The 20,356-nt window shown below is 39.6% G+C and overlaps 1 protein-coding gene across 5 annotated transcripts in view; it reads left to right on the forward strand.

The window, feature by feature from the left end:
* MARCHF10 (membrane associated ring-CH-type finger 10) overlaps nt 1–20,356 on the forward strand; it is a 65,778-nt gene that overhangs the window by 27,249 nt on the left and 18,173 nt on the right. For 4 of the 5 annotated variants that reach the window (XR_003997594.1, XM_030541417.1, XM_030541418.1 and 1 more), the window contains 4 exons: nt 10–145; nt 7,140–7,289; nt 15,550–16,933; nt 19,543–19,709. Coding sequence is in view for 4 of the 5 variants with exons in the window: in XM_030541417.1 (XP_030397277.1) it covers nt 10–145; nt 7,140–7,289; nt 15,550–16,933; nt 19,543–19,709 (1,837 nt within the window). In the remaining variant the exon portion in view is untranslated. The remainder of the gene's footprint in view (nt 1–9; nt 146–7,139; nt 7,290–15,549; nt 16,934–19,542; nt 19,710–20,356) is intronic. The other variant, XM_030541421.1, reaches the window with a different exon arrangement.

Genomic DNA, 20,356 nt, shown 5'->3' on the forward strand with positions numbered 1-20,356 from the left:
CTTTTCTAGACCTCTGCAGATGAGGGTTCTGGGTCTGCCATCAAGTCTTCTGCAAACAGATCTGACTCAAAATTCCCCACTATAGAAAAAATATCAAGCAAGCAAAAGCAAAACCCTCCCATGAGCTCCAGCAAAGTAACTCCAGGTGAGCTAAAGGGTGCATAAAATAGAACTAGTTACCATGGTATTAGGAATTATCAAGTACGTAGAAGATGCCTTGTGGATTCAGAGTCATTATGGTACTGCTGTGCACACTCATGGGCCTGATTCTCATTTACCGTTAACAGAAAAGCAGCCATGTTAGTCTGTATCTGCAAAAAGAACAGGAGTACTAGTACTCGTGTTCTATTTACAGTTAAGTCACTTTACACCATTCTGGCAGGGTACAGTGACCTTAAAATGAGTACAAATGAAATTTACACGTGCTTTATGACCACTTTACAATACTAGGGTAGTGTAAAGCGACTTAACTGTCAATGAGAATCAGGCCCATATGACAAACAAACAATTTCACTGAATTAACTGAAACCCACTAAACCATTTTAAAATCATTTAGTTCCCTTTTAGAACAATGGAGATTTATTTTGGAATAGCAATAAAAGGCACTGCAGGGCATGTCTGTATGTTCTGCAGTCTCGCTTATTTGGCCTTTGATCTCATGTTCACACTGGAGAAGTCTTACAATCACCTGACTTCTTCGGGGCCCTGGGAGAGTTTTGATTGACTTCAATAGGACTCTAGTGGGAGCAGAATCCATCTAATATTTGGAACCCATGGCTGAGAGTGTTAAAATAGCAACTGAAAATGTGGGATTGGTGTTTAAAACATAAACAGATGATCAGAATTAAGGGCAGCTTTCCTATCATAAATAAAGTTAATTTAAAAAAAAAGGCTTCATAATTCTAAATAGCTGCTGTTAATACCAAAAAGTGCATGAATAAATTCTCAGAAAATGGTATACGTTTAGCCAGGATTAACTAATCAGCCTGTTGCTTTAACGAAGTCAGTTAGTATGCACGCCGTCCAATTACCTTTTAAAATGGTATTCCACTTGTGAAAAATGCTTTAAATATTTATGCTATAAAAGTTATCTGCTAAATATAATAGAAGGTAGCTTTCCTTTGATAAAGGGAGATCGTTAAAACATTGCTACATCTCCAGAGACAAACACAACAAAAGAGGTCCCCAAAGACTCAAAGACAACAGTTGTGTGGGAATGATTTCTTACTATCCATGTATGTCCATGTCATTATGTAAAGCTCCTGCAAAGACAGAAGGTTATTTCAGTATGTTCATGAAAGGATTAATTACATCAGGACTATCCATGTGGCCAAAGTTAAAGATCCCTCAGTGTTTACATTATAAATCACTACCAAGTATTTGAGATAAATATATCAGATGCTCTGGGCTGAAATGGTACATAAATTAGTTTATGTTATTTTATTTTTTTTTACTAAATTTGAGATGGGAGAGGGGAAGAATCAAGCTGATAGTTTTAAACCTAGTTTAAAATTAAAATTTCTCTCTTATTGCATTTTGGCATCCCACTAATTAAAAACAATTTCATTTATCAAAATGAATTTTTTGCACGTAATGAGGGCCTAGATATGCTCTCATTTACCCTGCTGTGAATCTGTATTACTTTTGCTGCCATCAGAGTAATTTCAGATTTATAATGGAATTTAGAGCAGAATTTGGGACTTGGGCATTTTGCGGGAAAAGTGTAATCAAAACAAATGAAGGTCCTAATCTTGCAACTGACTCTGCATGGGTTGAAACCTATGTCCATGCAGAGCTTTGCTGAAAGCAACAGGGCAGTACAGGGTTCTGCCATGTAGAATGAGTTGCAGGATTAGACATATCTTTTCATTTCAAAATGTGGATTCCTGAGCATATAAGAAGGGAAAATTGAATGTTTACCATATTATACCCTGAATCTTTTTTAATGTATTTATTCTCCCAGCACTCCTGTGAGATATTAATTATTCCTATTTTACTGATGGGAGACTGAGACACAGAGAGACAGAGTGGTTTGCCTTTGGTCACAAAGGAAATTTGTGGTAGAGCAGAAAATTGAACCCAGCTCTCCTGAGTCCCAGGCTAGTGCCCTAATTACTGGATCATCCTTCTTCTCTCAAGCTAGTAACTAGTACAGTTCCATGTCCTTTGTGAACATGAGTAATGTGCTGTGTCTGGGAGCAATTATAGAGCACGAGCTCTTTATTTTCTTTGTTTCTGTGACTAGAACTTTGGAAATAGCACTTTCACTACCCAGGAGCTAGCAATTTTCAGTGACATAGTAAATGCTTTGGTCTGAAGTGGAGAACTGATCAGGTCGTCAGATACTCTCGATGAACACCCTATGTTCGCAGTCAGAACTAGTCAGAATAAAGCGGTCTCTGACCCAAAGAGGTCTCTGTGGGCCAGGTTCTCATTTACACTAATGTCTCATTGCTACATTTGGCAACGTAAAGGGACATTGAAATAGATGGCACTATACTTCCACTTTAAGGCCCATTTACACTGACCAAGTAGCATAAATGAGCTTTAGTGTATATGAGAATCCAATCCTGCATGTAGATTTGGATGCTTTCTTGAGATGGTTCACTGAAGTTAAAGATGAGATACTCATTTATATTAGGGCCTTATTCTAATACTTATATATATCAGACCAAAAAGGTGTAAGAAAAACTAAGTACCTGGGAAAATGGTGCAAGGACAGGGTAGGCCCATTACTCAGTGTGTGTGTGTGTGTGTGTGTGTGCGTGCGTGCGCATGCACAATAACAGAAAATGGGGAAATGGCAGAGGTGCTTAATGACTTCTTTGTTTTGGTTTTCACCAAGAAGGTTGGTGGTGATTGGCATTCACTATGTTAGACATGCAATGCCCCAACCCAGAGCCCCCTCTCACACCCTGAACCCCTCATTCCCACCCCGACCCTGCAGCCCTCACCCCAACAGCCCAATCCTCTGTCCCAGTCCTGAGTCCCTTCCACACCCCCAAACCCCTTATCCATACCCTCAATTGGGTCACAGTGATCAACAATTTTCTTCAACTGGGTTGCCAGAAAAAAAAGTTTGAAAACTACTGATCTAGAAGATAATAGAGTGATAAGTAACAGTCAGCATGGATTTGTCAGGAACAAATCACGTCAAACCAACCGGACAGCTTTCTTTGACAGGGTAACAAACCTTGTGGATGTGGGGGAAGCGGTAGACATGGTATATCTTGATTTTAGTAAAGCTTTTGATATTATCTCGCATGACCTTCTCATAAACAAACTAGGGAAATGCAACCTAGATGGAGCTACTAGTGGTTCACAGTAATGCTGGAAGGGCATAACAAGTGAGGTCCAAGCTGGGATCAGTTCTGGGTCTGGTTCTGTTCAATATCTTCACCAGTGATTTAGAAAATGGTAGAGAGAGTACACTTATAAAGTTTGCGGCCAATACCAAGCTGGGAGGGGTTGCAAGTGCTTTGGGGGATAGGATTAAAATTCAAAATGATCTGGACAAACTGGAGAAATGGTCTGAAGTAAACAGGATGAAATTTAATAAGTACAATTGCAAAGTACTCCATTTAGGAAGGAACAATCAATTACACACATACAAAACGGGAAATGACTGCCTAGGAAGGAGTACTGCAGAAAGGGATCTGGGGGTCATAGTGGACCATAAACTAAATATAAGTCAACAGTGTAACCTCTACGCCAAGCATCCGACAAAGTGGGTATTCACCCACGAACGCTCATGCTCCAATACATCTGTTAGTCTATAAGGTGCCACAGGACTCTTTGCTACCGCTACACCTGTGTACCTCTGCCTGTGTAATGAGTCAAGTAGGGCTATGCATCAAAGATCCTCACATTCACATGGCACTAATATTAGAGTTTATTGTACGCTGTCTATCACTTAACAGTTTCTCATGGACAGCTCTGTTTCCAGGACTGGTTGTGGCTATAGGTCATGTTTTAAATCATTTTTAAATGCTTGCCTTCACTGCATTGTTAGGTCAAACTATAACTTGAGTTTTACTCCTAACTCAGCCCCTGTTCACACACTTTGGGTATGTCTACATAACAGCTGGGAGATACGATTTCCAGAGCTGGTAGTCATACATGTTCTAGCTGTGCTCAAACTAACATTTTATGTAGAGGTATGTGCTTAGGTCTTTAGCCTGAGCCACCACAGGTGCTGCTGCGGCCGCACTGCTGTTTCACTGTATCTTCACTCACTTGGCCTTGGGTAGCTCACCTGTTGTTACTAGAGTTTACTAACTCAAGCTAACTGTTGCAGTGAAGATGAGTGTGTTTATAATGGATTCATTCTACAGTGAATTTTTGTTACAGATGTGTAGTCTACCCCATCCTATATGGCTACTATGAGCACCTGGAACCTCCTTTCCCTTTTCCTCTATGCTACTGACAGCATGGTGCTGAGGAGGATACTGTGACAGCAGTATGCAGTGATTTCAACCTGCCTGTTTGCTTTTTTGCACTCAGTGAAATTTATCAGATTTCATAATTCCTTATCTGCTATGTTTCATAACACAGTAACTGGAGAAACCAGAATACAAGAGGCTCTTTACGTATTATTTTAACATACACTTTTGTGAATGAATGTGAACATACAGAGAATTCTCTTGCAGAGTGCCCAGGAGGGCTGTCACAAGCAGCAGGCCTTCCCCAAAGTACACAATGAAAATTAATTCAGCGTCGCATTAGAACTGGGGCAAATTAAGAAGCTCAATAAAATGTTTACATTACTCTGTCACTTACTTATTAGACATTAAAGTTCCTAACACTGAAAATCCCACCTCTTGTGTTCCAAAATAAAAAGATATTTGTGGTAAATAATTAAGCCGTAATTAAGAGTTCCTCTGCATATACAAAATCATAAACATCTCCAGCATACTCAGCAAGGTGGACAGTCTGAGCCCTTTAATTTTAGGTACACATCAGGAGCTGCCTATTACACTGAGGCAATACCAGTCATTTCTGTTTTTCCAACTGAAAAGAAATAGATATCTGTTCATTATCTTTTGGACCTAACCTTTGAACTTTCTGGCACTGCAGCTACTGGGAAAACTAACATTTAGTAAAAGGGGCAGAGGGTTCCTATATATTTGTTTATTGTCTGAACCAAAAATCTTCCTTCCCCTAGAACTGTCCTTTTATATTAGTGGCTCAATATCACCTCTTGATGACAGCCCAAAGTAAATCAACTCTGCCTTCTTAGTGCCTATCTCAGCCAACTAGCATCCTGACACTCACTGAAAATTTGATAGAACATTTAATTCCTCTTCTTTCCAAGGCCAAGTGAAAAGCAGAGCCCTATCCTACTCACAGCTGGAAGCAAGTTGCTTAGTGAACTACCAGTGCTAGGATTCCTAGGAGTGCCTTATGAACTGAAAATACAGATTTTTTTTTTTGTTTACTTTGGAGACATGTCCTCCCCTCCTGCACAGAAATACACAGAAGGGGAGCACTTGCATGAAGAGAGCTACAGCTCCTGCATCCATGAAGATGCAACCTGTCATTCCCTTTCCTATATAGGATCTGTATAAAGAGCAGGAATATAGTCTGCCAAATACTTAGAGGCCAAAGATCCATAGGATAGAGCCTGATCCTTCAGACTCTGGATATGTATCCTGCTCCCCATCTCTTGATGCGGCTTAACTCCTCTGGCAGCTGCACTTTTGACTCACTGAAAAGGGTCATGGAGCATATGGGAGGAGGTAATGTTAGTCTTGGCATTAATTAATGTATTGTTCATATCCACTGGTTTGTACAGGGAAAATGCTGAATGGAACAGTTTTTCCTTACCCCTCTCCTCCGCCTGGCCACACTACCTTTTTGGCACAGTGCTGAAGTCATTATCTTTATCTGGACTGGGATTGTGAATGCTCTCTAAAGTTTGGAGGTGTTCAAATGAAGAATTTTTTTGTTTCAGGTCCATCTCCATATATGACACTTTAGACCAGAGACGCTTATCTTTGGCCTTTATCTTTCAGATGAGGGTAAATCCAACTTTACGAAATGTATAAATAATTAAAAATAGTGACAGCTCAATCTGTTTAGGATCTAGCTAATTTTAAACTGGAGGCCTCTTTATCAGAGATAAAGAATAATAATTCAAATTTCCTAACGCTTTCCTGGCAAATCCTGTTAACGTTCTCCATGGGCAGGAGGCTCATTTAGGGTCAGATTTTCAGAGAGGTCAGTACCCACAATCAGCTAGATTTTCAGAAGAGTTGAGCTCATGTCTCCAGCTGTAAGTGGGTAGATTTTCGGAAGAGCTCAGGACATTAGGTGTGCATTGGGCAATAAGCTCTTTTGAGAATATGGTCCTTGTTTAGGTGCATAAATGGCAGCTGAGCTTCGACAATCTGGATCCCAATGCACATGTTGAGCAGTTGAAGAACTGACAGATTTTGAAAATCTGAACCTTAATTTCTATGCTAAGTGAATCCTTCGTTTGTCTTTGGAAGCTAATAGTTACCTCTATGGCTATGGAGGTTGACTACCAAACAGGACAGTTCGTCAGTATGTAATGAAGTGAGACCAGCCACTAAGCCTCCTAATAGAACTTCAGCTATGATTTGTTACTGAAGAAGACAGGTCTTTGCTTCAGCTTTCAGAGATTTATGGAAATTCCCACTGCCTTGAACATATTCATTTAATTAGAGCTGTTCATAAAAGTTATTTTCCTTGAAAAAAGTTTTAAATTTCAATACAGAGTTGTTTGAAAAAATTCAAATGTTTCTTTATGGCTCTTAATGAAGAGAGATTGGTATTTCGATATTGCGAAGCTAAATGTGAGTTTGGATAACCCCCCAAATCTCTGTTCACTGAATATGACTCTATATATCTATTTTAAAAAAAAAGCTAACATTATATACATTTTGCAGGAATAAAGTATCTGGCATTTTTTCTTTGAAATACCAATTTTTCTTTCTATTTTGAGTATAAATGACAAAGATTTGCCAAAAGAGAAATCAGTGCTGATGTAGTCTCTTGCTCTGCAGAGGAAAACCTTGGAGGGACTTATCGTCTAGGTATTTGAAGAACAAATATTTTAATGGAAGCTCTTTCCCTGAAAATATAATAAAATTACTGAAAGGTTTTATACTTAACAGCTGCCCAGAAGCAGTCATTATTAAGGAGAAAGAGAATGAACCAGGGAGGATTGTTGGGAAGCCCAGACACACAGAATATGAGAAAATTGGAAGACAAAGACAGACGGGCCTTGTTGCTACAGGCAAAGGCACAAGTTACCAGCGCAACTGGTGAGAAAAATCTCCTTTACAATTCATTTGGTCTGTAGAACTGTTTATTTCTAGACTGCTGAACTCTTACAGATGTCTCATTTACACCACGGTGTCCCCACTCCAGTACCATAGAGAGGCTTTAAACTGTCATTTACTTTCACTTTAAGGTCCCTTTACACTACCAATATAGGCTTAGTGTAAATAAGAACAAAGCCTTAATTAACTGATATTCTCATATTGTCATCTTTCTCCTTATATAAAACGCGCGCGAGAGAGAGTCAGTCTGTGTGTGTAGAGAAGACAAAAGCAATTCACTAAATAAATAAGTCTTAATAAATGTATAGCTTTAGAAAAATGTATCCATCCTCTAAATTCTGTGCAGCCTATTTATCTACATTAAATGGCTGATCCAATTGATTGAAGAAGCCATGAAAAATTCTTAAAATAACAAATATACTGAATAAAATAAGCATCACATATTGCTGCATTTTATTCTTCAGTCTTTGATAACTTTTATATAAGATAAATACCTCTGAAATTCTAATCTAACACATGGCTATACACAACTTCATGCCTTGGAACTGGCCAAATAGGTTGCCATTGTCTGGATATTCTGTTGCAGTAAAGCAGCAGACAGGATCACACAATCGTAGGATTAAAAAGGGACCTGCACTAAGGCAGGAGCAAGTGTACCTAGACTATTCCCAATAGGTGTTTGGTCAACATGTTATTTAAGACCTCCAGTGATGGGAATTCCACTACCTCCCTTGGAAGCCTGTTCCAGAGTTTAACTACCCTTATGGTTAGAAATCTTTTCCTAATATTTAATCTAATCCCTTGGTATATCTTAAACCCATTACTTCTTATCCTACCTTCAGTGGACATGAAGAATAATTGATCACTGTCCTCTTTATAACAGCCCTTTACATATTTGAGGACTGTTGTCAGGTGCCCCCTCAGTCTTTTTTTCTCAAGACTAAATATGTCCAATTTTTATAACCTTTCCTTGTATGTCAGGTTTTCTAAATTTATCATTTTTGTTACTTTCCTTTGAACTCTATCCAGTTTGCCCACACCATGAGCGATACAATTACCCCCTGTATCTTACATACAACTCTCCTGTTAATACACTCCAGAATAATATTCACCTTTTTTGCACATGCACCACATTGTTGACACATATTACCTATAACCTCCAATACTCCAATTTGTCAAGGTTGTTTTGAATTTTAATCTTGTCCTCCAAAGTGCTGGCAACCCTCCCAACTTGAGATCATTTGCAAATTTTATAAGCATACCTTCCCTTATCCAAGTCATTAATGAAAATAATGACTAGTATCAGACCTGTGGGACCTCACTAGACACGTCCCCCAAGATTGACAGCAAAACGTTGATAACTAGTCTGAGTACTGTCCTTCAACCAGTTGTGTACCCCAACTTATAGTATTTCCATTTAGACCACATTTCTCTTCATTGCTTATGACAATGTCCTGTGGGATTGTGTCAAAAGCCTTACTAAAAATCACGTTATATCCTGTCTACTGCTTCCTCGTGGACCCTCTCCCCTCATGCACTAGGCCAATAACTCTATCAAAGGAGGAAATTAGGTTAGTTTGGCATCATTAGTTATTAACAAATCCATGCTGGCTATTACGTGTAATCCTATTATCCTCAAGGTGCTTATAACCTGATTTTTTAATAATTTGTTCCAGTATCTTTGCAGGTATCAAAGTTAGACTGTGTGGTCTATAATTTCCCAGGTCCTCTTTGTTCCCTTTTTTAAAGATAGGTACTATGTTTGGCCTTCTCCAGCCTTTTGGGAACTCACCCATCCTCCACGAGTTCTCAAAGATAATTGCTGCTGGTTCGACCTTGCTCCAGCTAGTTTCTTAAGTCCCTAGGGTGAGTTTCATCAGGCTCTGCCAACTTGAGTACATCTAAATATTCTTTAACCTGTTTTTTCCCTGTTTTGGCTTGTATACAGCCCCCTTGTTGTTAACATTAATTCTGTTAAGTATTTGGTTACCATTAACCTTTTTAGTGAAGATTGAAGCAAAATAGGCCTTATGCACCTCAGCCTTTTTGTTGTCATTGGTTATTAGCTCTCTTTGTCCACTAAGTAGAGGACCTACACTTTCCTTCGCCTTTCTCTTGCTCTTCATATTTAAAGAGCCTCTTCTTATTGCCTTTTGTGTCCCCTGCTAAGTGTAACTCATTTTGTGCCTTAACCTTTCTGAATTTGTTCCTACATGCATGTACTATTCTTTTATACTCCTCTTTGGCAATTATTCCATGTACTCACTTTTTGCAGGATTCCTTTTTGATTTTCAGGTCATCAAAGAGCTACTGATGGAGCGACATTGGGCTCTTCCTAGTCTTTCTATTTTTCCTTCTCATCAGGATAGTTTGCTGTTGTGCCTTCAGTCTTGTCTCTAAGAAACTGCCATCAATCCTGAACTTCTTTCTCTTAGATCAGTGGTTCCCAAACTTTAACAACCCACAAACCCCTTTCACAAAAATATCAAATCTCGTGAACTCCCTCCAAAAAATGAATATTCCAGGGATTTTCTCCCTTACCTGAGCATAAATCGTAGCAGCAGTGACCTTGGAAATAATTTGGTTTTTTTAATGATATGCCTATTACACACTGTTTATTATTATTTATCATTACATTATTAATTTTATTATATTATGAAAACAGCAACACTCTTCCAAGATTTCACTTTTGTAGCTCATATCACTTCAATTAAGCCTCCTACATGTTTCATTAAGGAGTACCAGATGTGAAACAGCATGAAAGTATTTAAGATGCCAACTCAAATAAAGAATTCCTTCCACAAGCATTCGTGTCTTGAGCAGTCCAGGCAAACAACACACACAACTACAACAAAGCTTAAACTTGTTCTTCATAATAATTTTAAAAACAACACTAGCTGCCTATTTAATTTTAGAAACAGCAAAAAATATCCACCTCCCTTTCCATTTCTCATAAGGAGTCTTGAAGTTTAAATCTCCTGAGTGTGATGGATGGAGGGTGGTGAAGCACTAGAATGGGTTACCTAGGGAGATGGTGGAATCTCCATTCTTAGACAAAGCCCTGGCTGGGATGATTTAGTTGGTGTTGGTCCTGCTTTGAGCAGGGGATTGGACTAGATGACCTCCTCAGGTCCCTTCCAACCATAATATTCTATGATTCTATGATGCGCTTGCTTTGATCTGCATAGCTCTTGGAAGTCCGGAACCACTGGAGAAGGATAAAGTCTCAGGTCTGGTTCAGCATTGAGTCTGCTTCTGTATTTGGATTTCAGCTGTTCATATGCGAGAAAGTATTTTCCTTGTAAGTATGTTGTTGAAAACATTAACAAAACTATAGATACTTTTTCTGCCAGCAAGGGGTACTCATTTCTTAAACTCAGCCAAAAGTTGATCAGTGACAGACCTCTGAAACTGCTTTTCAGTTCATAATCACAGGAGATAGCAATCAATTTCTCTTTTTCCTTAGTGCTCAATATCTGTGTTGAGAAAGTAGCATCATCAAAGGGGTTGTGAATCCAGTCATTATTGCCTGACATAGCTAGAAAGTATTGCCTGAATGTTGTGCAAAGTCCTTTTGGGTGTTGATTCAACCAAAGTTTATGTTCTGGCAGGAAGTCATGGTCACGGGGCTTGGGCTGCTGGCTCCCGCGCCCGGGGTCCCTAGGGACAGCTCTGTCTGCCATTATAGAATTTTTTCTGAGAACTCCCTGATACATTTCATGAACTCCCAAGGGTTCACAAACTCCACTTCAGGAACCACTTCCTTAGATTTTCTTTCCATGGGTCCTTACCCACCAATTCTTTGAGTTTGTTAATGTCTGCTTGTTTGAGGTCTGTTATCCTTATCTGCTGCTTAATTCCTTCCTTTTCTTAGAATTATGAAATCTATCATTTCATGATCACTTTCAACCAAGATTGCCTTCAACCTTCAGATTCGCAACCAGATCCTTTCTCTTGGTCAGAATCAAGTTTAAAACGACTGTCCCCCTGGTTACTTCCGCTACCTTTTGAAACAAGAAGTTGTCACCAATACATTGAAAGAACTTAACGGACATTTTATATTTTGCCATATTACTTTTCAAACAGATGGCTGGGTAGTTAAAGTTCCTCATTACTACCCCATCTTATGTTTGTATATTTCCATTATTTGTTCTAGAAATGCCTCATCCATCCTCTGATGTAGTGGTCTATAATAGATCCCTATCATGACATTATCCCTGCCCATCCCCCTTTTTTATTTTCCCCTAAAGTATTTGTATTCTTGATATATAATGCATCACCGCTTCTCTTTGTCCCTGCCTGTCCTTCCTGAACAAGCTATGCCCCTCAATACCAACATTACAGTAATGAGATTTATCCCACCAAGTCTCTGTGATGCCAATTAAGTCATAATTTAGTTTATGTAGTATTACTTCCAGTTCCTACTGTTCATTCCCCATACTACTTGCTTTTGTCTATAAATATGTAAGATGTTGAGCAGATTCTTCCACTGTTATCCCTCTTGTTATGTCTATGACTATTGTAGTTTTCCATTCCTCGCCACCCCCAACATATAGCTCTCTGTTAAGGTCACCATTTTTAAACCTACTTAAGGGCTTTTGTCAGCTATCCCCTTTGAACCCAATTTAAAGCTCTGCTCACTACTAGAGGTCTGTTTGGGCCTACTTTTTAAACCCAGCCCAGTCCGAAACCCAACTGACCCAAGCCTGAGAAAGCTGAGTCATTTTCTAGCCCGTCTCGTCCTCTCTCTCCTGAGTCAGCACCAATGTTTCCTCCTGCCTATGGAATTGGCTTGGCTCAGCAGCAGCTACATGCCCTGTTGATAGCCACTATCTCCTGGTGTGACGTGTGTGACTTCTCAGTATATGCATTCTACAGCACACACAATGAGGCAGCAGCTGGCAAGAGCGGGGCACAAAGCCACCGCAGCACCAACCCCATAGGCAGGAGGAGGAGGAGGTTCAGGCCAGGTTGCAGTGCTCTACTCAATATGTTGGTGAGTTGTATGTGAAGATGCTGTTCTCCTTCTTAGTCAGGAGGGCCCCAATACTTCCCAGCACTCCTCTTTCCTGAAATATCTCATAGGTGAGGAAGACAAAAGCCCTCCTGTCAACATCATCTGTGGAGTCACGCATTCATCTTGCTGTCCTTATGGGAAACGTCCCACTCGAGCAGCATTTATTCTGTACTGTATATTACACATTTTAACACCTTAAATCGTTACTATATGTAATAAAGAATACCTGTTCAGTAAAAAGTCAGAGAATTGACTGTTAACATTCAAATATATAAATATCCTAGGTTTATTATCTGGTGATCTGTAGAAAAGTCATATTCCAAAGAGACTTAAAAAAAATGTAAAATATGTAGTAGAATGTATCTTTAGTGCTTATCAAAGTGCTTAAAAATTTTACAGTGATTAATCCTCAACTCCCTATCCAAAGGAAATTGGGTAAACACAAGGCAAATATGTTCACATTGTCAGACTTGCACTAATTTTGTATGCCTCAGTTGTTTTTTTTTATAGTTGATGTCAATGGTAGCTACTCATGCTTAGCAACTCTGAAAATCAGTCCATAGATGGCTGTAGCTGAGCACTCAAAAATGGAGACATCCAAAATAAGTTTTTTTTTTAAATGTTGACTTAAGTGACTTGATCAAAGCCCCAGAAGAAGTCACTGTCACAGCTTCTCTCTCATTAGAATTCAGGAGCTATTAGCGCAGTCCTGTTTGTAGACCTAGCCTCTCTCTCCCCCTTGCTCCTTCTTCTCTCACTGTTAGGTCAGTTTAATTAAACAATTTCATTAACACCACACCTTTATAATAGGATATCTGAATTTTTCCCATCATGTGCTTTGTATCTCTCTTCTTACCATGTTATTCTTCTTAATTTTAGAATAACATGATAAGAAGAGGCAGATGCAGCCTAGTGATTTGTGAAAAGTCTAAGGTGAACACAATCTGTTTTTCCTCCTCTAAAAGCAGTTACTCTTCCTGAGTCCATACTGGGAACTGCGATAAAAGAAATAAAAAGCGTGTGGTCATGGATAAAATGGAAAATTCTTTCCAAAACCAAGAAATATAGGACTAAACCCTGCCTTGGATGCATCTGTGTTCTCCTGTTAAAGTCAATGGGAATTGTAGGAGCACTTCCCAGAAAGAAGTTGCTTGTAATTTAGAGAGAGAAAGCAGTGGTAAGTCTATGCACTTTTATTAGACAATGCCCTTAATAGCTGTTCTTTGCTTATTCCCTAACACACTCATGTAATAGACTCATAGACTCTAGGACTGGAAGGGACCTCGAGAGGTCATCGAGTCCAGTCCCCTGCCCTCATGGCAGAACCAAATACTGTCTAGACCATCCCTAATAGACATTTATCTAACCTACTCTTAAATATCTCCAGCGATGGAGATTCCACAACTTCCCTAGGCAATCTATTCCAGTGTTTAACTACCCTGACAGTTAGGAACTTTTTCCTAATGTCCAACCTAAATCTCCCTTGCTGCAGTTTAAGCCCATTGCTTCTTGTTCTATCATTGGAGGCTAAGGTGAACAAGTTTTCTCCCTCCTCCTGATGACACCCTTTTAGATACCTGAAAACTGATATCAGGTCCCCTCTCAGTCTTCTCTTTTCCAAACTAAATAAACCCAATTCCTTCAGCCTTCCTTCATAGGTCATGTTCTCAAGACCTTTAATCATTCTTGTTGCTCTTCTCTGGACCCTCTCCAATTTCTCCACATCTTTCTTGAAATGCGGTGCCCAGAACTGGACACAATACTCCAGTTGAGGCCTAACCAGCGCAGAGTAAAGCGGAAGAATGACTTCTCGTGTCTTGTTTACAACACACCTGTTAATGCATCCCAGAATCATGTTTGCTTTTTTTGCTTTTTTAATGTCAGAAGATGTTACAATAGAGACAGAATCTACACTGCTACCTCGATATAACGCCGCCCGATATAACAAGAATTTGGATATAACGTGGTAAAGCAGTGCTCCGGGGGGGCAGGGCTGTGCACTCTGGTGGATCAGAGCAAGTTCAGGATAACATGGTTTCACCTGTAACAGGGTAAGATTTTTTGGCTCCCAAGGACAGCGTTATATCGAGGTAGAAGTGTAGTTCCATTTTCTTACTCATTTTTAGTCATACTTGGAGAGTTTTGACAAAAGGATGCCTTCCCATTATGGCTGATGGTCTGCCCTCCTCTAGCTAAACTAAAATGGCTATTTTGGATACTGCAATGGAGGACAGGGTACAACAGAAATCTTTTTCAGATCTTGGTCCTTGATTCTCCTTCATGCTAGGTTAATGGTGACTAAAAGTGATTTATTGCTGTTCAGTGGTCTTTGTGAAATCAGTATGTCTCAGTCCTGTTTCTAGGCATCCATGTTAGAAACAATTGCTCTGACCACAAGTGGCATTTTATGTTGCACTTAGAAACCAAGAATTAGATGGTTTCTTGGAGAACGAACTATTCTTCACTCCCTATAGGTGGCTGATCCTCTATGATACAGTGACTAATGGGCACAGAGGATTTCAGGGATGTCATTCTGACCCCTTTCACCAACAGTACGAATCATGTGGGAAGGAGTATTATTTGGTGGTTAGAATGGGTGACTGAGAATCTGGAGAGCTAGAGTCAGTTTGCATATCTACTGCTGATAAGCTGTGTGACTTTGGGCATATCATTTCACCTCTGTGTATCACTTTCTCCATTTATAACACATGGATAATACCTACTCAATTTGTGAAGAGCTTTGAAAGACTTAGAGGAGCTATGATGTTATTTGCAAATAATTATTACTATAAATTTTGAACAGAAAAAAGGTCTAGAACATTGTGATAATTTCTGTTGATCACAAAAGGGCAGTTCCTTCTGGAACTACACATGGAATGCAAGTAGTAGGTGGGACAGTATTTATGCTGAGAAGCAGATGTGTTAATTGGATCTCTAGACATGCCAGTGCACCATTTAGCATGATTTATGAATTTCCTTTATATGGTCTTACAGGTGTCCAGATAGCAAAGTAATATTGATTTCTTGTCTGAACCCTAGAAGAGTTTATGAGTAAAGTCTACTAATTGTGTTAAAAGTGCACTAGAACTGCAGTTACCTATAACTGAACATGTCATAACATCGATACCAGAACAGCAGTGGTAAGAAATAGCCACTTAGAGCATGTGTTAGGCACTAGAAACAATAAGGATCAAATGCTGAAAGTTTATTTTGTTTTCACGGCAGATCTTGGAGTGACAAATGAAACTACGCTCACGAACAAGAAGAGATCTCAAGAGAGAAGGAATGTAATCCAGTCTCCTAAGCTAAATCTCGATCGTAAAGGTCTAGACAAAGATAGCAAAATAGGAAATGTCCTTCCACAGACTCAGCAGTCTCCAACTCTGTCATCTGCATCTACCTTGCAAGGAGCTCATGGTTCCTTTGTCTCAAATGAGTCACATGGTCCATCTTTTATACCCACTAAAATGGCCCCTTTGAGGTTTAGAGATGAAAACTTTTATTCTATGCTTTGCTTAAACATGGAAGAGTCCTGTGAAGAAAATGATACTAAAGACGATGATATACTAGAGAAGGAATTCCTTTCTTTCAATCTAAATCGTTCTCCTACTCCTCTAGAACAAATTAGCAAATTTAGTGGAACATCTTTGGCACAAGATGAACAATGTAACTCTGAAGAAACTGGAGATGATAGAAGCATTTCATCAAGGAGTGTGGAATCTTCTCATCAACCATTAAGACAACACAATGTAATGGACACAACTGTTGAACAGTCTTCATTAAGGCAAAGAAACTTTAGGGACTATGGAAAGTCTTACACTCTAGATGGGAATTCTTCTGAAGGTGCTGATTGCAATAAAAATGAAAATGAAACTCCATTATTTAGTTCAAGAAGCTCACGAGCTGAAAGCAGACCAGGCAGCGCACCTATTGCTGGGACTCTTAATAACATTAGCTCTATAGATAGGCCTAGCGTTAATATTTATAACAGAGAATTGCAAGCCTATGAAAGCAGTCAGAGGCGTTATACTGATCTCCTTACTTCTGCACGGTCAACAGTTCATAGACCATTATTGTATTCTGCATATAATACTCCAAGATCATTAATACAATCTGCACATAGAGCTGAGGTCTCAACAACTGTATCATCTCAAGTATTGGATTTGGATGGAAATTCAAGGTTTAATGTTCGTAGACCCTTGTCTCCTATAAGAAGTAGAGATTCTTTTTCTGCTACAGAAAGTTATGAATCTTCATCACCTATAGTCAGTACACCTGAAGATAATAGCCTACTGGATGATAGTATAGATAATGGTTTAAAGAGTACATCTGCAAATGCTTCCTTACATGATGAAGAGAACTTACTAAATTCACATAGTTCTTTTTTATCTATAGATTCTTCCAGCCCATCTTTGTTTCAAACAAATTTCACAGCCCACCTTCACATGGCTGGCACATTACATGATCAATTACCACTTGCTTTGCTGGCAGTGTCTGATTTACAAAATCAAAGGAGTTCTGTGAGCAGCATTGCAGCCTGTGACACCACAAGTGCAAAGGAAATAAACAAACATGCAGACCCAGAGAAGCTTAAGAAACTGCAGGAGAGGTGAGACATGTATTGTTACCTTTTTGGCATGAGCGATTAGCCAAAGTTTGAGGCCCTGTGGGTTGTTTCCATTGGGAGGAGAAATTGATGATGGAGGCAGGTATCTTTGAAGAAATCCTTTTTATTTCCAAAGTCCTATTTCCCTGAACACAGAAGGAAGCAACTGGCGATATTTTCTTTGCTCACAGCTCTAAGTCCATTCAGCCTAAAAGCTTTTTCTATAGGTTTTTCTCAGGCCCATACTCTGTGTTTGTTCAGGCTGCACCTGGCTTTCTTCCTCTTCTGTGGGGTTTCTCCTGCCTCTCTCTCTCTCTCTCTCACATACACACAGCACTCTACTAAAACAGTCCCTGGGAAGCCCCCCCCACCTCCACCCAATTAGTTCAAATTCCCGAGCAACCTCACATGTGCTTGTGCCTGTGTTTTGGGCAGCACCATGCACTTCTGTTTGGGGTGGAGACTTATTCCATAAAAGGATCGGACTGTTTCTTACAGCTATCTTAAATGAAGGATGGCAGTTGCATACCCCAATTTTAATGCGACTTAGCGTAACTCGTAACAGTATAATTATATGGGTCACACATCCATGATTTCACAGTAACATGCAGTTCTAGAGCTAAATAGAGAATCTCTCTGTGGAGAGCGCTGTGTGTGTTTAGATTAAGGTTGCCCAGTGTTTGACCTTTTGGATCCCCTTTGGTAATAAATGGCTGGATTTTATGATCTTTCAAAATTTCCATATGGTTAAAAACTCATTGCCAGCTACCTTTGTGTACACAGGTAAAGAATCAGATAGTAACCCGTTTCCCTCCCCCCGACCCCCCATATTGCCCATTATAGTTACAATTTTCCCATACTCAAATGTTTGCCATTTTTCATAACGTACAATGGCACTGAAGCTGCTTATGCCATCAGTTTTAGTAGGGCGTGCGCGCGTGCACACACACACGTGTCCCACTAGTAAAAATGGCAGTACTTCTTGTTTCCAGTGGAACACAGCCTGTGGAAGATAACTGCCATTTTACTACAGCAAAACATAGGTTGCCTCCTGATGGTTCTCCCACTGAAATACGACACTTACCTTCTGTCAACCCTGAATATTTGCTAATGTTGCTAAGGTTGTAATTAAGGTTTGTGTAATACTGTGAAGGAGATGAATGTGTTCTTTGCAGTACGTTTCTTTATCAGTTGAAGGCAGAAGTAAATTCCTTTGGATGATCTGGAGTCTGTCACTGTCAGTGGAAGTGTGCTGTGTGGGCATTAGGATACAGTTAAGAGGTAGCTCAGCTTATTATTTTCTTGCTTTTTAGGGTATCATAGACATCCTTAATCTCTTTTAGACCAAGTTTTTGGTTATGGAAGGAATATAGATAAAAAGAAGCCAGCCGTACAGATGCTAAGGAAGTTAAGAGGATTGTCTGTTCTAAAAACTTGTTAGCTGACCCAGTTTCTTCACTTTCTTCCCTAAAACTGTAATTTCCTTGACTGAAAAGACTTTCTGATAAAGGCATATTGGTCAACTCTGGGTTTCCTGCTGCTGACTGTAATCAGCAAGCTGCTCTTTTTCTCAAGCAGTTGTTTCAACAATTAAGAACAAAGATGTTTTCATGAAAATATGCCTCTCCATCCCATCTCTCCACTCCCCCAGAACATAAACCAACTGGCCACATATTCAGTTTTGGCACTTAACAGAAGTGACATAGCTCTGAGTCATACAGTAGTACCAGAATGTAAACTGGACCCTTGAATGAACAAAGATGCTTTATTTCAAAAGGTGTTAACCCTTAGAATACTACAGACATGCAAACCTTATGTATGCTGCACTGAAAAAATGACTATAGAGGAATAAACTCATCTCCTCCTCTCTACCCCCATCTCCAACAACAGCTCTGTTTCATTCTCAGTCCCCTACCCCCTTTCTTTCCTCACTCCAGCCCAACATGTCCGCTTCTTCCCATCCCCTTTCCAGAAAATACCAACTAAGCTGTAACAGACTCTGGCTTTTTCACCCACCTCTTTGCAGCTACCGGCCCCAGATATCAGCTCTGCCACTTTCATGCACCCACTTGACTTCCTAATACCATCTGCTGTCCCCCGGCAAGCTCTTAGCCCTGGGGATTGCTACAGAACTAGCAGCAAAGGGTAGAGTGACCAGATGTCCCGATTCTATAGGGACAGTCCTGATTTTTGGGTCTTTTTCTTATATAGGCTCCTATTACTCCCCACCCCATCCCGATTTTTCACATTTGCTGTCTGGTCACCCTAGCAGAGAAAGAGGAGTCATGTTGGAAGGGCAGGCTAGGAAGGAAGTGGGAGTCCTGGGGATAGAAGCATCTCCTACTGTCTTAAAAACTGTCCAGTCGCTAATCAGCTGTCCTGAATAAAGATCCCTGACACAGATCCTCTACAAGCACCAGGAAATAGCCCACAGCCAAGTGGCATTATTTGGATATTATTTGTTCAGATCACTGACATGTACTGAAAGATGTTTAGGAAAGCCTCTTTACCCCCCCATCCAAAACATGTTAATTAAAATATAAATCAAGTCTAATGTTGGACTGTAGAGTTTGGTGAAAGAACACTTCTGATTTGTTTTATTGTGTCTTTAGTCTACTAGCAGAAGACTCAGAAGAGGAAGGAGACCAGTGTCGGATATGTCAGATTGCTGGGGGCTCTTTAACCAATCCACTGGTAGAACCATGTGGGTGCGTAGGAACCTTACAGTTTGTTCATCAGGAATGTCTAAAAACATGGCTGAAAGCTAAGATAAAATCAGGTAGGAATGTGAGAAGAGAGTACAAGTGCAACAGCATGTCACTAATTTAAGAAACCTCATCGTATGAGGGCCAAATCCTCCTTTGGAATCACTCCCTGACATAAGTGGAGCTATACCAGGTGATATCAGTGGAGTTACACCAGGGATGAATTTATCCCATAGGTTTGTCAACATTTCAGTCTTTTTCCACAATGCAAAAATTAGGTCAAATAACTTCAAATATTTGATGGCCTTGCTTAGACTCCTGGCCATTAAATCAACAGATGAGTACAACTAAAATTCTAAATCTCCAGAGTTTACAGTTTAAAATAAGCCAAAATATATATCAAACACTGAGGGATTTACACATTACCAGAGGTATCATGTGAATATCAAATTGTGTAGGATCCATAAACTTCACATGTAAGACTAATTAATGGGGAGGAGAGGGAACATGTTGAATGACAAATCCATAAAGTGAGATAAATATGTTTTTTTTAAATATTGAAATAGAGGGAGAAGGAACCTGCATAGGATGAATTTTAGTGCTTATGAAAGTAATGGCTAGCAAATTATTGCTATGCAAGCTTTCCTTATCTTCATCCCCCAAGTTGGTTAATACATACTAATACTACATTGAAACATTCCAGGTATTGTGTTTCTATTCG

The sequence above is a fragment of the Gopherus evgoodei genome, chromosome 23, assembly GCF_007399415.2.
Source record: "Gopherus evgoodei ecotype Sinaloan lineage chromosome 23, rGopEvg1_v1.p, whole genome shotgun sequence".
Classification (NCBI taxonomy): Eukaryota; Metazoa; Chordata; order Testudines; family Testudinidae; genus Gopherus; species Gopherus evgoodei.